This window comes from Apodemus sylvaticus, chromosome 5, assembly GCF_947179515.1.
Source record: "Apodemus sylvaticus chromosome 5, mApoSyl1.1, whole genome shotgun sequence".
In the NCBI taxonomy this organism is placed as follows: domain Eukaryota; kingdom Metazoa; phylum Chordata; class Mammalia; order Rodentia; family Muridae; genus Apodemus; species Apodemus sylvaticus.
In genome coordinates, this window is record NC_067476.1 from 142,287,621 (window position 1) to 142,301,431 (window position 13,811).

Genomic DNA, 13,811 nt, shown 5'->3' on the forward strand with positions numbered 1-13,811 from the left:
GCTACTTCCTGCCCTGGAGCTGACTCCGGGAGCCCTGGTCCCACCGCTCCGCCCCGGGCCCCCCGGCCATGTGGCATTCCTAAGGTGGGTGGGCGCAGGAAGGAGGTGCCGAGGGCCCGCCCCCTCCGGCGCGTGGGCGGGGCGAAGCCCCCTGGCTCTGCGGGCCCGCCCCCCAGGGTGGGCGTAGCTGGCCACGCTCCGCACAAAGTTTGTTTCTGCCTCGGGGCGGTGGGGGAGGGTGCGGCGGGCGCGAGGGGAGGAGAGGGGATCTGACGTCAGGTCGCGAGGTGCTTTCCAGCCGCGAGCTGTCAGGCGGGTGTCAGACCCGGCAGGTACGCGGCGCGTTCCCCCGGCGCCCCCCGCCCCGGCCGGGTCGTCCCGCACCCCACCGAGGCCGCGTGGGCCGGAAAGCCGCCAGGGAAGGTGAGTGCGGGGCGCCGGAGGACTGGAGACGCCGGAGGAGGCGCGCGGACAACTTGGAAAGTTTCTTGGGGCGGCGGGTCGGGGGAGGGGGCGTCGTCCCGGCGCGTGCGACAGTGGGTGTGTGAACCCGGGGGTGTGTGTGAGTCGGGACCGCGGAACGCTGGCGCGGAATGCCGGCGGGGCCTGTTCGGGGTCTTTGAGGGAGGGGTCGGCTCCCAAAGATCCCAAAGATCCTCCGAGAGAGGGCGGCCGGTGCCCTGCAGCGGGGTGAGCGCGCGGGGAGCGGGTTTGTTTGGTTTCAAAAGTGCACGTTGCTAACCGCCGGCAGTCCCCCCCCCTTCCCGCACGGCGGCGGAGCGGGACCGGGGACCGCCGAGTGACAGCTGGAGGTGGGGGCCGCGGGCGGGGCTCCGACGGAGAGGGCTTGGGAGCCCGCGCGAGTTCTCCTTTCCTTTGGAACAAAGGAAAGTCTGTCTCCGAGGCATCTGTCACTCCCGGGCGGGCCAAGACTGTGGGGCGCGTGGGGCTAGCGACGCGGAGAAAGTTTGTGCGCGCCGGGACCCCGGGGCCAGGCGAAGGGCAGCCGGGCGTCTGGCGGGGGCTGTGCGCGTCCTCGATACAGGGGGGCGGCCAACATGGAGTCTGGGCGCAGAGTTGGGTGGGGGGGCGGCGCGGAGGTTGGAGCCCAGCCCCCTCTTTTCCCCTCCCCCTCCGGGCCGAGTTCGGAGCACAAAGCCGAGCGCGCACGCTCCGGCGGCCCCGCGCCCCAAGAGTCAGCCAGCGCGGAGTACCAGGGAAGGGGTTGGGAACTAAACTTTTTCCTGTCCCAAAATGGACACGTGAGTTTTCTCTCTTGCAGCGGTCCCCGCATCCCCAAGCGCCGGGTGGCGGGCCGGCAGGGGAGCTGTTGCACGCACCGTGACTCCGGTGGGGGACAGTTGAGTGAGGGTGCCTTGAGCGCCGGCGGATTCGTCGGCGCCCCATGAGCCATGTGCTCCGCTGCGTCTGGGCCGCGGGGGAGGCTGCGCGCTTTGTGTGAACTGCTGGGAACTCCAGCCTCAGTGTGCGGCCCGGGGGAGAGTATCTCTAGCTGGGCGAGTTGTCAGAAAGTTCCTGTGGGAGTGGCTGCAGATGGTGTGGTGGGAGTGTGTAGGAGATTGATGGGGTACAGTGTCCTTGGGGTGCCTCCAGTAACCCGGCCAGTGTGAAAACTGATGGATGGCCGGTGTGGTGACGTGCGTGCTCCTGGGTCGGAGAGATCGTGGGTGGGCAGGTCACTTGGGAGTTCATGGGTGGGCGGGTGCAGGAGTTGGGCTAGTTTCGAGAGTCTTAGTCGTTGGTCCTAGGTATAGGGTGTAAAGCAGGGTGTGTTTGTAAAACTCGGGAACTTGTGGGATGTGAGTAGTGGGTCCGGTCGGTTATCTGAGCAGTGTTCAACTTGCATGAGGGATATTGAGGTATCACTGGTTTGTGTGTGTGTGTGTGTGTGTGTGTGTGTATAGCCTGCAGACAGCCCTAGGGTGCAGGACCCAGAGGTGGAAAAAGTTTCCGATGAGGGGTGCTCTTCTGGCCCCACACCGGGAACTCTGAAGACTGGCTTCTGGCAGGCAGCCAGAGTGGAATTCGTAAAGATAACCTTAAGTAAACTTCTCACCCACTGCCCGGGCTGCCTCCCTGAGCTGGTATCCCAGCTGTCCTGGTGGCCGAAATGTCTGCCCTCAGAATGCATCCTCCGTGTGTCCCTCAGGGTAAACAGTGCCCCTGAGCAGTGCCCGGTTCACCTCCAGGTGGCCTGGCTGAAGGTAGACCCTTCCCTCGAAAGTCTGGCTTAGCCAGCCCAGAGATCTGGGCTCAGGCCCAAGTCGAGGAAACAAAACCTGGGAGATGGCAGAGTCTTTTGGCTAGGCGTGCAGGGGCGCTGTTAAAAGGCAGAGAAGGGAGGAGCCTTGAGATACTGGCCCAGCCTTGGCCTAGAACTTGTGCTATTAAAATGTAAATTTCTTTTATTTTTGTGAACTGGAACTTTGTCTGCAGGAGGGGCAGCTGATAGGAGTTATCTAGGCAGAAACCTTTCTTCACGGACCTGGGGAGGAGGAGGGCTTCTAACTCTGAAAGGAGGACTTTTAACTAGGATCACTCTGCACCGTGGAGGTGAAAGCAGGGACCAGAGCCACACTTCATTGGTCAGGATTCTGAGATTAAGTCTTGGACCAGGTCAGAGGCTCCACCTAGGAAGACTGTCTAACAAACCCCTGTTGGAATGACTCACTACCTACTGCACCGCATGGTGGCCGGAGGCTGGTCGTAGTGAACAGTTACCAGGCCCGCCTCTGGGCCTTGGAGGGAAAATTACACGATACTAAATCCTTCTTTGTAGTGAGCCTAAAAGATGGGAGGGTTTTTATTTTATTTTATTTTATTTTATTTTATTGTGTGTATGGATTTTCATCTGAACCTCGGTCAAGAGAGGGGGCATCTAATCCCCCGGAACTGGATTTGTGGGTGATTGTGGTCCTCCCTGCGGGTGTGAGGAATAGGACGGACCCACATCTTCTGTAAGAGCAGCAAATGCTTGTAAGTGCTGAGCTATCTCTTCCAGCCCCAGAAATTCACTTGTAAAATACGCAGGCATGGGGACCCGGGTGAAGGGGAGACTGGAGAAACGGAGACTGGCTCAGTGTTTAAGAACACTTGTTGCTCTTCCAGAGCGCCTGGGTTCAGATGCTGGCACAGACCCAGGGCTCACAACAGTCTAACTCCAGGTCTGGAGGACCCGCCTCATCCTTCTGACCTGCCAGGACTCTGCGTATATGGTGCAGAGACATACATTAGGCAAAACGCCTATATACTTAAAATAAGTAAAATCCTTGAAGGGAGGGGGAGAGAAGGGATTTGGTGGGAGGGGCAAAATAAGAGAAAAGAGCACTTTGGTCAAAGAATATTATATATGTAATAAAACTTTGAATAAAACAAGCAACATTCTTCCATCCCCCCCATCCCTGACTAACCGCTGAGCAACTCTGCAGAGCAGCCTGTTGAAGCGGACATCCCCTCGTCCGTGGAAACCCATAACTGGTCTTTTATGACCGCCGCTTCTCACTGAGCATGTGCTCAAGGCCCATCCATGTCGTAGCAGCATCAGAAGTGTACTCTTTGGTTTTCCCAGACAGGGTTTCTCTGTGTAGCCCTGGCTGTCCTGGAACTCACTTTGTACACCAGGCTGGCCTCGAACTCAGAAATCCACTTGCCTCTGCCTCCCAAGTGCTGGCATTAAAGGCGTGTGCCACCACTGTCTGGCTAGAAATGTACTCTTTCTTTTTATAATTTATTGATTTTTGTTTTATGTCTATGTCATGCCTAGGCATATGTGAGTGCACCGCAGGGATGTCCATGGAGGTCACAAGAAGGCATTGGATCCCCTGGAACTGGAGTTATAGGTGGCTGTGAGCTACCATGTGGGCGCTGGGACCCGAGCCAGGTCCCCTGGAAGAGCAGCCAGTGCCCTTAACCACTGAGCCATCCCTCCAGCCCATTGTATTTCTTTTTATGACCAAATAGCTCGTTTGTACAACCATCTGTTGAAGATCTCTTGATTTCCACCTTTTGGCTCCTGTGAATGAACATTGGTGCACAGGCCTCTGCGTGGGGCCAGGTGTGCATTTCTCTTTAGTAGCTAGCTAGTATTGGGATTACAAGATTCCCTTTTGGGAGTTTTTTTTTTTTGTTTTTTTGTTTTTTTAAGATTTTCTTTATTGTTAATATGTAAGTACACTGTAGCTGTGCTCAGACACACCAGAAGAGGGCATCAGATCTCATTATGGATGGTTGTGAGCCACCATGTGGTTGCTGGGATTTGAACTCAGGACCTTCAGAAGGGCAGTCAGTGCTCCTAACTGCTGAGTCATCTCTCCAGCCGTGTTTTGTTTTTTGTTTTTAAAGACTTATTTATTTATTTATATGAGTACACTGTAACTGTCCTCAGACACACCAGAAAAGGGTCCCATTAAGGATCCCATTACAGATGTTTGTGAGCCTCGGTGTGGTTGCTAGGAATTGAACTCAGGACCTCTGGAAGAGCAGTCAATGCTCTTAACGGCTGAGCCATCTCTCCAGCCCAAGGGAGTTTTCAAAAGAGTTAAGTGAGGTAATAGATGTTCCGTTTGCAGGACAGCCTGGAAAACAGAATTCAAGCTGAGCCTTGGCACCAGGGAGGCAGAAGCAGGAGGCTCCGCCTGGGCTATGTAGTGAGACCCACGGGAGGACGCTGTAGTTCTTTCTAGTCCGGTTCTGTTTTTAAAAGGCACCACCAACAGCTCAGCGGTACCTCCCTGTTCCATGAATCGGTGGCATTTAGGACTTATCCAGCCTGCTCAGGCTACTGTCCAGGATTTGAGACTATGGCCCCTGCTTGTGACGGCAAACTCACTAGGAGACTAAGGAAAGGGGGCACAGGCACTAAGTGGTAACATTGTCCCCACCCCCTTTGTCACCTGCACTAGGCTCCTCAGAGGTCCAGCCTAGCCCCTAGGCACCATGTCGGACAGCGATCTAGGCGAGGATGAAGGCCTCCTGTCACTGACTGGCAAGAGGAAGCGCAGAGGAAACCTGCCCAAGGAGTCAGTGAAGATCCTCCGCGACTGGCTGTACCTGCACCGCTACAATGCCTACCCCTCAGAACAGGAGAAGCTAAGTTTGTCCGGACAGACCAACCTCTCGGTACTGCAGGTAAGACGGGGCCATCCAGTTCTGTCCCCAAGCCTTGTGGCTTTGGCCTATCATAACCCCCGCTGGGATGAGAAGCCCACTCCTGGCCCCAAGCCGCATGTGAGGCTTTGGCCCTTGTGAAGGGATGACGAGTTGTTATTGTTGTATTGATTCTTAAAGGTGAGAAGGCACAGGGGCAGAGGTTCTGGGGTGCGGCCCATAGCTCTGTTGGAACCGGACTTGCTTAAAAATGAATTGAGTGGACTGAGGGGACGACCGACCGACCGACCGGGGATTAAGAGCACTTCCTGCTCTTCCTGGGGTTGCATGTTCCGGCCTCTGCACCCATGAGGCAGCTCAGCCTTCTGTAACCCCAGCTCCAAGGGCTTCTCGCAAGTGCACATATGCCTGTGGATATTTTTTTTTTCAATTTCTTGATGTAAAAGAGAAGGTCTTTTAGCAGTCGAGCTGGAGGTAGACATGCCGGTACACGCCTGTGATCCCAGCCCTCAGAAGGAAGAGGAGGAGGTAGACATTCCTCTCCTGTGCCTGGTGGAGCTGTTAGGAGGAACACATTTTAAACTGGATATAAAAGGACCTTTGTGAACCACATCGAGGAGCACACTCAGACTTCTGTGCTAGAAGTTATATCTCTATTCAGTTGTCTTGCTGACCAGCAGATGGGTTTGCTGTTTGCATAAGTCTGACACACACACACACACACACACACACACCAGTGCACTGGGGTCTGGGTTGGCTCTCAGTCCCTAGTTTATGCAGGAGGCCCTTGGTCTAGACCGGAGACCTGGCCCTATCTTGCCAGCCTCGCTGTTCCTTTTGTGAGCCAGCACCAGGTCTCCCCTGGCGTCTCCTATGGCCTGTCTTCCATTTCTCTAACCCACAAGCCGGTTCCTTCCTCCTGGTATCTCATCTGATCCTGCTACTTCCCACTTCCCGGCTTCCCACCTCTGTTCCTCCTTCCGTGAAAGGGCACGGCAAGTAATCAACCTGTAAAAATCCTGTATGATACATACAGGGGTAACCCAAGTCTTATCTTGAGACAGGGTCTAGACTCAAGTTATAGAACCTGACTGTCAGCCCAGCCTTTTCTCAAGAGGACGCTGGGCTGTCGCTCTGAGCCTCATTTCCTCATCTGACAATGGAACGAAGCTTGGAGCATTCTCAAGAATTCAAACACTATGTGGGACATTTCACATTTAATTCCTGGGCCTGGCTCCTACTACTAGGATACTTTCAAGGGACATCTAGCCTGGGGGTGTGGGGTACAGATTGATGACTAGTATGACAAAACAATAGAGACAAGGGAATGCAGAGCCGGGGACCTGTCAGGACTCCCTGTCACGAAGGTGTCTTCGAACTTACGTGCTCTAGAGGCACATAGGCAAAAACAAAAGGCCTAGAGTTTGAGACCAGAACTGCACAGACAGCCTTTGCCGGTCCCCCTGCCTCCAGCCTTTAGCTTTCAGTCACAGAAGTAGGGATCGGATCATGTCCCACATGCTCCAGGGACTCCACTGTCCTCAGATGGGGTCCAGACTTGAGAGCACCCCCGTGTTCTTGCAGCCCTTCCTGGGGCTGGCTGTTGGTTATGAACCTGCAGGGCCAGTCCTGGCCTGCGCTTGCTTCACTCTCATCCAGCACTTGTCTCTTGCAAACCCTCTATCCTGCCTCCCGTTGGGCGCCATTGTAGCGCCTCCCTGCGGCCCCTCACACCTGTCCTGTCAAGCCACCTGTTGCGGTATTGAAATTGCTTCTTGTCAGGGACACTATTTCTCAAAGCTGAGAGACAGACTGATCCCCTCCCCTTTTGGGGGAGTTCGAGACAGGGTTTCTCTGTGTAGCCCTGGCTGTCCTGGAACTCACTCTGTAGACCAGGCTGGCCTCCAACTCAGAAATCCTCCTGCCTCTGTCTCCCAAGTGCTGGGATTACAGGCGTGTGCCACCACTGCCCAGCTGACTAACCCTTTTTTAAAATTTGGAGATGCCCTGAATGGTAAGGCACTGACTGACCTAGCATACCACGGTTCTCCAGCATGGCACAGGAGAGCTGTTCCATGGCCCTGTCTCCCTTCCAGATGCTAACTTTGTTTTTTTTTTTCTTCTCTCGAGACAGGGTTTCTCTGTGTAGCCCTGGCTGTCCTGAAACTCACTCTGTAGACCAGGCTGGCCTCGAACTCAGAAATCCACGCGCCTCTACCTCCCACGTGCTGGGATTAAAGGCGTGCACCACCATTGCCCAGCCCAGGTGCTAACTTTAGTCATTTTTATTATTGTGTCATAAACGTGCAGTACAAACATAAAGCCGAGTTTAAAACATTTTTGCCCTTATATACAGCTGTAAGACCATTTTCCAAAGTAAATAAGTTTACTGTAGCGTATTTTGCCGCCTGCTCTAGATGTGTAGGAGGATATGATGCACCCACTCATAGACCAGAGTGGAAAGAAAAAAAATCACATATCCTTGCAGAGACCAGTGAGGTTCACAGGACCATTGTGTCCCTTCAGCATCCAAATATAGGGCGGGGCTCAGCCCCTGGAGTGCGTGAGGAGTTAAAGACAAGTGGAGACCTCTGGCACTCTGTAAGGGATACCTCACGGCAGCCTCGGCAGTGAGCCTGCCTTTCCTGAAGACTCTTCAGGCACCTCAAGTGCCTGAGTGGAAATTGACAGTTCCTGTTGGCCCTGCCCTTTCTCGTGCTCCTTTGAGATCTCCAGCCCCTGTACACTGGAATTCCCTTGAGTGTTATGGAATATAAGGTTTTGGTTTGTCTCTTGAGATAAGGTCTTGCTATGGAGCCCTGGATGGCCTTGTCTCATTAAGAGATCTAGCTGCCTGCACCTCCCAGTCCTGGGCCCCAGCAGGTGCTTATAACCTTTTTTTTTTTTTTTTTTGTCTGTTTTGTTGTCTTAGTTTTGTTTGGTGAGGTGTTTGTTTTGTTTGTTTGTTTGCTTACTTGCTTTTTGAGGCAGGTCATCTTGACCTGACAGTCCTGGAACTTTCTGTGTGGACCAGCTCTGGCCTGCAGTTCACAAAGATCTACCTGCCTCTGCCTCCAGGGCGTTGGGATTAAAGGTGCGCGCCACCATGCCTGGCCGGAGTGTAACTTCTTGATTCCATGCTTTTCCCTGTCAATCACTCCAAGACATCAGTTGCCTGTTTACAAGTAGCTCTCATCTCTGACCCACATTCCTGCTGTGTACTCTGATTACCATACTCCCTACTGTGACCAGGGGACCCCAACCTGTAAAGGGCTCAGCTGCTTCCACAGGACCTGGGCATCTGTGCTGGGCCCAGCATTAGGACCTTTAGCTGCCTGCATTTAGGTGGCACAGGGTTTCTGTGGGTATGGGGAGCAGAGACCTTAGTTTTGTTTGTAACTGCTCCATTCCAGGTGGTGGTGGGGGGTATTCTTGTTGTTGTTGTTGTTTTTCTTTTTTAAAATCAGTAGCAGTCAGGAAAGGGCTAAGTAATTGTAATTACAGAAAATGAAATGGTGTTGGAAATGTTCACAGCTTTGTCTGTAGTTTTACATTTTCCTTTGCTCTTAAGGACATTCCAAGCACTCCCACCAAGCCACACTCCTGCCCCAAAGGAAGAACAGTAACAACCAGCCACTGGCCCGACAGGTATCTGCCTTTGCCAAGCTGGTTTCTTCTCCCTGGAGCACCTCTTTTGATTGCGTCTTTTTTATTTGCCCTGGAGCCACAACATTAGCAAGTCAGTGAGTCCTGTGAGTAAGTGGTTTGCTAGGTTGTGTCCAGAGCTAGGCAACTGGGGGAACAGGGCTCCTCAGCGCCCCCCCCCCCCAAAAAAAAAAACAGCTACAAAATTGTGTTGTGCAGGATTTCAGGGTCCTTGGGACAGTCAAAGCCTAAGTTATTGGCTGGATTCATCTGGTTTCCTGTTACAGGGCTGCCTGGAGGGCTCTGAGTCCTTTCCTTAGCTTCCCCACCACCTGGGCTGGCTGGGAGGGCCCCACGCTGTGATGAAGGCAGTCCCAACTGCTCTCTGAGTCCTTTCCTGACATTCCTGAGCCCACTGGCTGCATAACTATTCCTCTTGTAAGAGGAAGAGAGGAGCCTGTAAAGGCTGGGTGGAAGGACCAGCCTGTCTCCCTCTGCAGGCAGTCACTGTATTTATGTCTTGTCCTGTCTTCCACAGGCAACATGTCATCTGTCCCTCAAGGCCCTCTGTATTTTTTGAGCTCCTGTGTGACACTGTTAAAGAACTGTTGGTGCTGGCCAGAACCAGTTGGATAAACCACAGTTCTAAGTCTGCACAACAGCTCCCTAGAGCCCTTGTTTAAAAACTGCATTGCCAGGTGGAGGTAGTAGCTCACATCTTTGACTACAGGGGGATTGCCACCAGTTCAGGTCAGCCTAAGCTACAGAGACCCTGTCACAAAAGAAATCCAAAATTTGGCATGGTGGTGTATACCTTTAACCGTAGCACTCAGGAATAATTGGAGGCAGGTAGATATTAGGCTCCCGGCCAGCCAGGCCTACAAAGTGAGATGTGAGACGCTAATCTAAGAGATGAAAAACAAATAAATCTAACAACAAAACATGTTCCCAACCCCACCTTATCCTGCCTGCCTAAAATCCATAGAGCAGATTGAAAATAGCTATTTTAACAGCATTGTAAAATCCCTCTGAGGACTAGGGATGAGGCTGAGTGACAGGCCCTTATCTAGTACACATGAGGCCCGGGGTCAATCCCTGGTACTGGGCAGGGAATACTGAGGCGCATCTGTGACAAAGGGTTGAGCATGTAGTTCAGTTTGTAGAGTTCTTCCCTAATAGTCAAAGCTCCGCTATGGGTCCCCTAGCACTGCATAAATCTAGGGGTTGCTCTCTCCTCCCCTCAGATGTGCAGTCTTCTGGAAGGAGAAGACAATGCAGTAGTCTACACAGACAGACAATCTGTGGAACAGAGCGAGTGTAGAGGGTATCCTGGTCCGGGTGCCCACACAGCTGGTAGCTGGTACCCAGAAAGCCTTGCTTTCTCCAAAGCTACATTCCTCCATGCTTTGCTAGACAAGTCACTAAAATGGCACCTGCTTCCTGCTCCCACCTCACAGCCAGAGGTGAAGGAGAAAAGTGCATGGCTCCTATTCCGGATGACTGAGGGGGGCAGGAAGCAGGTGGACAGGTGCAGCCTTCAAACCCGAGCCACTGATGGTCACTGCCTCAACAGGGACGATTGCCAACAAAACCATGCCATCAACTAAGAAAGATTAAATGAGTAGGGTGGTCGGGGCTGAGGTTTTGTGTTTTAAGGGATGCTTTTAAGATTATGCAGTTAAGATTACTTAGCTGTCCTTGTGGCAGGCGAGGGAAGGTGGAGACTCTAGCCAAGAGATCAGCTTGTGAAGCCAGCTGTGCGCCCCAAGGCCCTGTGACTTGAGGCATGTCTCTTCGTCTCTGGGCTCTCCTTTGTAAGGTTTGGGGACACGGCCTACCACTTTCCAGACTTGTGTACAGACTTAACAGAATGTCTACAAAGTGCTTGTAAGACACCAATGTCAATTCTGCTTCCAACCCAGCTAGAACTCCAGCCAGTGTCAGCCAGTGCTTGTGTGTAAAAGAAAGCACTGAGGTGAAGAGAGATAAAAGAATCCCGGGGCAGCCCTCTTGAAGCTAGATTGGAAAGGGGAAGAGGAGCCACAGATGGTCAGGCTAGCTTGACAGGCTCTTGGTAGGATTTGGTATAATTGCAGCTGGCTGCTACAGGTCAGTCTCTGTCATGACGGGTGTCTTGTCTCTTTAACTAGACATGGCAGAGATGTCATGAGAAGACTAATACCTAAGAGCTTGCTCAAGAAATGCACCAAGAAAGAAGCCTAGTACTAGTCAGGGCCAGAAGATGGGTACAAGAGGCTGCGTCTCTGTTCTAAACAGCCTATAGGGAAGCACGAGGCATTGCTGGAACCTTCTAAGGAAGAACACTCCTGACGGTGCTTTTTCCTAGAGCAGCTGGTACTCGGTACAGGCTCTGAACATGTCTGCTGATGAACTGACAGGACACAGAAGGACCTAGGGTGTGAAACTTGCCAAACCACGTGGTGTTCCCAGCTATGGGAATCAGCCCTGACGCTGAGAACTCGGCCCCCACCATGACCTCTTCCGTGTTGAATTTTTTTTTTGTTCTTGGACCTGAGGCTTTTACTGGGTTGCTTTCTCAGCCTAGGCTCCTGAGTAACAAGGACCACACAGACAACACATTCACAACCTGTCCATCCGGTAGTCCTTTGTGTTTAACCTGTTTGAGGCAGGGTCTTACTTCGTAACCCATGTTGGCCTCACACTCAGAGTCAGTGTGTACCATCAGAGCTGACTTTGTTGCCTCAGTGCTCATGTGGAGCGGCAGCGCTCGTGCATGGCGGAGCAGGCTGCTGGACAGTGAGGAGCTGTTCATGGCCAACAGGAAGCAGTTAGAGAGGGGTCTCCTAGGTTTATATACTGTTCCTTCCTGTTTCTGGGCACGTCTTGGTGGTCATTCACCTATTTGTTTACTGCCATTGCACAACCAGCTGAGGTCAGCGCTTCAGGCATAGCGAGTGCCTCAGGGCAGGGCATAGCGGAGCGCTGGGGACTGGCCTGGAGCATAGCAGGCAAAAAGTGAGAAGTAAGAAGCCCTGGGAGGGGCTGGAGCGATGGCTCAGCGGGTAAGAGCGCCAACTGTTCTTCCAGAGGTCCTGAGTTCAAATCCCAGCAACCACATGGTGGCTCACAACCATCTGTAATGAAATCTGATGCCCTCTTCTGGTGTGTCTGAAGACAGCTACAGTGTACTTAGGTATAATAAATAAATCTGGAAAAAAAAAAGAATCCCTGGGCTGAAGGCTCTGACTCAGCTGTTGTAGGGACTCCATCAGCTTGGCTCAGGGTCCTGCCAGGTGAGATTCTGCCTTCTGCCAGGCTGAGCTTTAAGTGTGTTCACCAGGAATGCTGGCGATGGCCCAGCCATTTTACAGAATAAAAGTTTGATGCACAGCCTGGCAGTGGTGGCTCACGCCTTTAATCCCAGCACTTGGGAGGCAGAGGCAGATGGATTTCTGAGTTTGAGGCCAGCCTGGTCTACAGAGTTACAGAGTGGGTTCCAGGAGCGGCTGTTAGATAAATCCACACTCTTTTGCCTCTAGAGTGCTGAGATTAAGGACTATCTTGTGCTTTGTTGTTTTGAATGAGCAGGGCCTAAAAGCGAGGTTGCACACGCTGACAGCAGGCGAGCAGGAAGGAATGGTGTCTGGTTGGGAAGGTAGACTGGGCAGGAGGTCTCAGTGCCATGGCTCCGTCTGGACTCAGACTAGTGGTAGTAGGAAACAACAGCCACTTCTAGCCGGATCACCAGCCGCTGCACTTTGAGATGAGAAAGGGAGCTGTCAGGCCGGGAGTCAACTCAGTGATAATCACTCGCCCAACATGAGCAAGACTGTGGGTATAACCTTCAACACTGCAAAGATAAATAATGGACACATGGGGTGGGGGTGTTAGGTCTGTCCCGACACTTACTGTGAGCTTCAAAGTATGACCCTGAATCCACAGGATGACAGACCATGGCCCTGGTGTTGCTTGGAAGCAATCTCTCCTCTCCCTGGTAGCCCCTCCAGGATCTCTGTGTGTCTCTGCTCTAAGCTGCTCTTCAGGCCTAAGAGTGACTCTTAGGTCATTCTCACCACACCCACTACCCACACCTAGTGGGCAGCTATTTTCCTAAACAGATCAAACATTTTCCTCCCAGCACCTCCCTGAATATAATCTGAACTACCATCCTCATCCCATCCCCCAATTCTCTGAACAGTTGGTCTCTCCCTTGCTTAGAACCCTCCTGTGGGGCTGGTAAGATGACTTGAGGATCAGAGAGGTGGTCCAGAGGGTAAAGATGCTGCTACCTGCCACAGAGGCTGAGGACCCACAAGATGAAGAGAAAACCAACTCTCACAAGCCATTCTCTAACGTCTATGGGCACATGATCCACATCTGCGGACACGTGTGGTGGGTGGGTGTGTGAGCGCACCCACCACTCGGAGGCAGAGGCAGGTAGATCTCTACGAGTTTGAGGTCAGCCTGATCCACAGACTGAGTTCCAGAACAGCCCAAGGATTCATAGAATCCCTATCTTGAAAAACCAAAATATAAAGCCAAGCATGGTGGGGTTTTGTTTGGTTTGGTTTTTGGTTTTTTTTTTTTTTTTTTTTTTTTTTTTTTTTTTGGTTTTTTGGATTTGGTTTTTTGGAGACAGGGTTTCTCTGTGTAGCCCTGGCTGTCCTGGAACTCACTCTGTAGACCAGGCTGGCCTCGAACTCAGAAATCCACCTGCCTCTACCTCCCAGAGTGCTGGGATTACAGGCGTGCACCACCAACGCCCGTTGTTTTTGGTTTTTCGAGACAGGGTTTCTCTGTGTAGCCCTGGCTGTCCTGGAATTCACTCTGTAGACCAGGCTGGCTTCAAACTCAGAAATCTGCCTGCCTCTGCCTCCCAAGTGCTAAGATTAAAGGTGTGCATCACCACTGCCTGATTTTTTTTTTTTAAGATTATTTATTTTAAGTGTATGAATACAGTAGCTTTCTCTAGACACATCAAGAAAGGGCATTGGATCCCATTGCAGATGGTTGTGAGCCACCATGTGGTTTCTGGGAATTGAACTCAGGACCTCTGG

The 13,811-nt window shown here is 52.5% G+C and overlaps 1 protein-coding gene across 3 annotated transcripts in view; it reads left to right on the forward strand.

Moving 5' to 3' along the window:
• Tgif2 (TGFB induced factor homeobox 2) overlaps nt 1-13,811 on the forward strand; it is a 16,922-nt gene continuing 3,111 nt past the window's right edge. The window contains exons 1-2 of one of the 3 annotated variants that reach the window (XM_052184112.1): nt 1-84; nt 4,923-5,148. In XM_052184112.1, the coding sequence (XP_052040072.1) occupies nt 4,957-5,148 (192 nt within the window). In that variant the 5' untranslated portion in view covers nt 1-84; nt 4,923-4,956. Of the gene's footprint in view, nt 85-249; nt 424-1,138; nt 1,263-4,922; nt 5,149-13,811 lie in introns of those variants that run through there. The other 2 variants (XM_052184110.1, XM_052184111.1) reach the window with 2 other exon arrangements.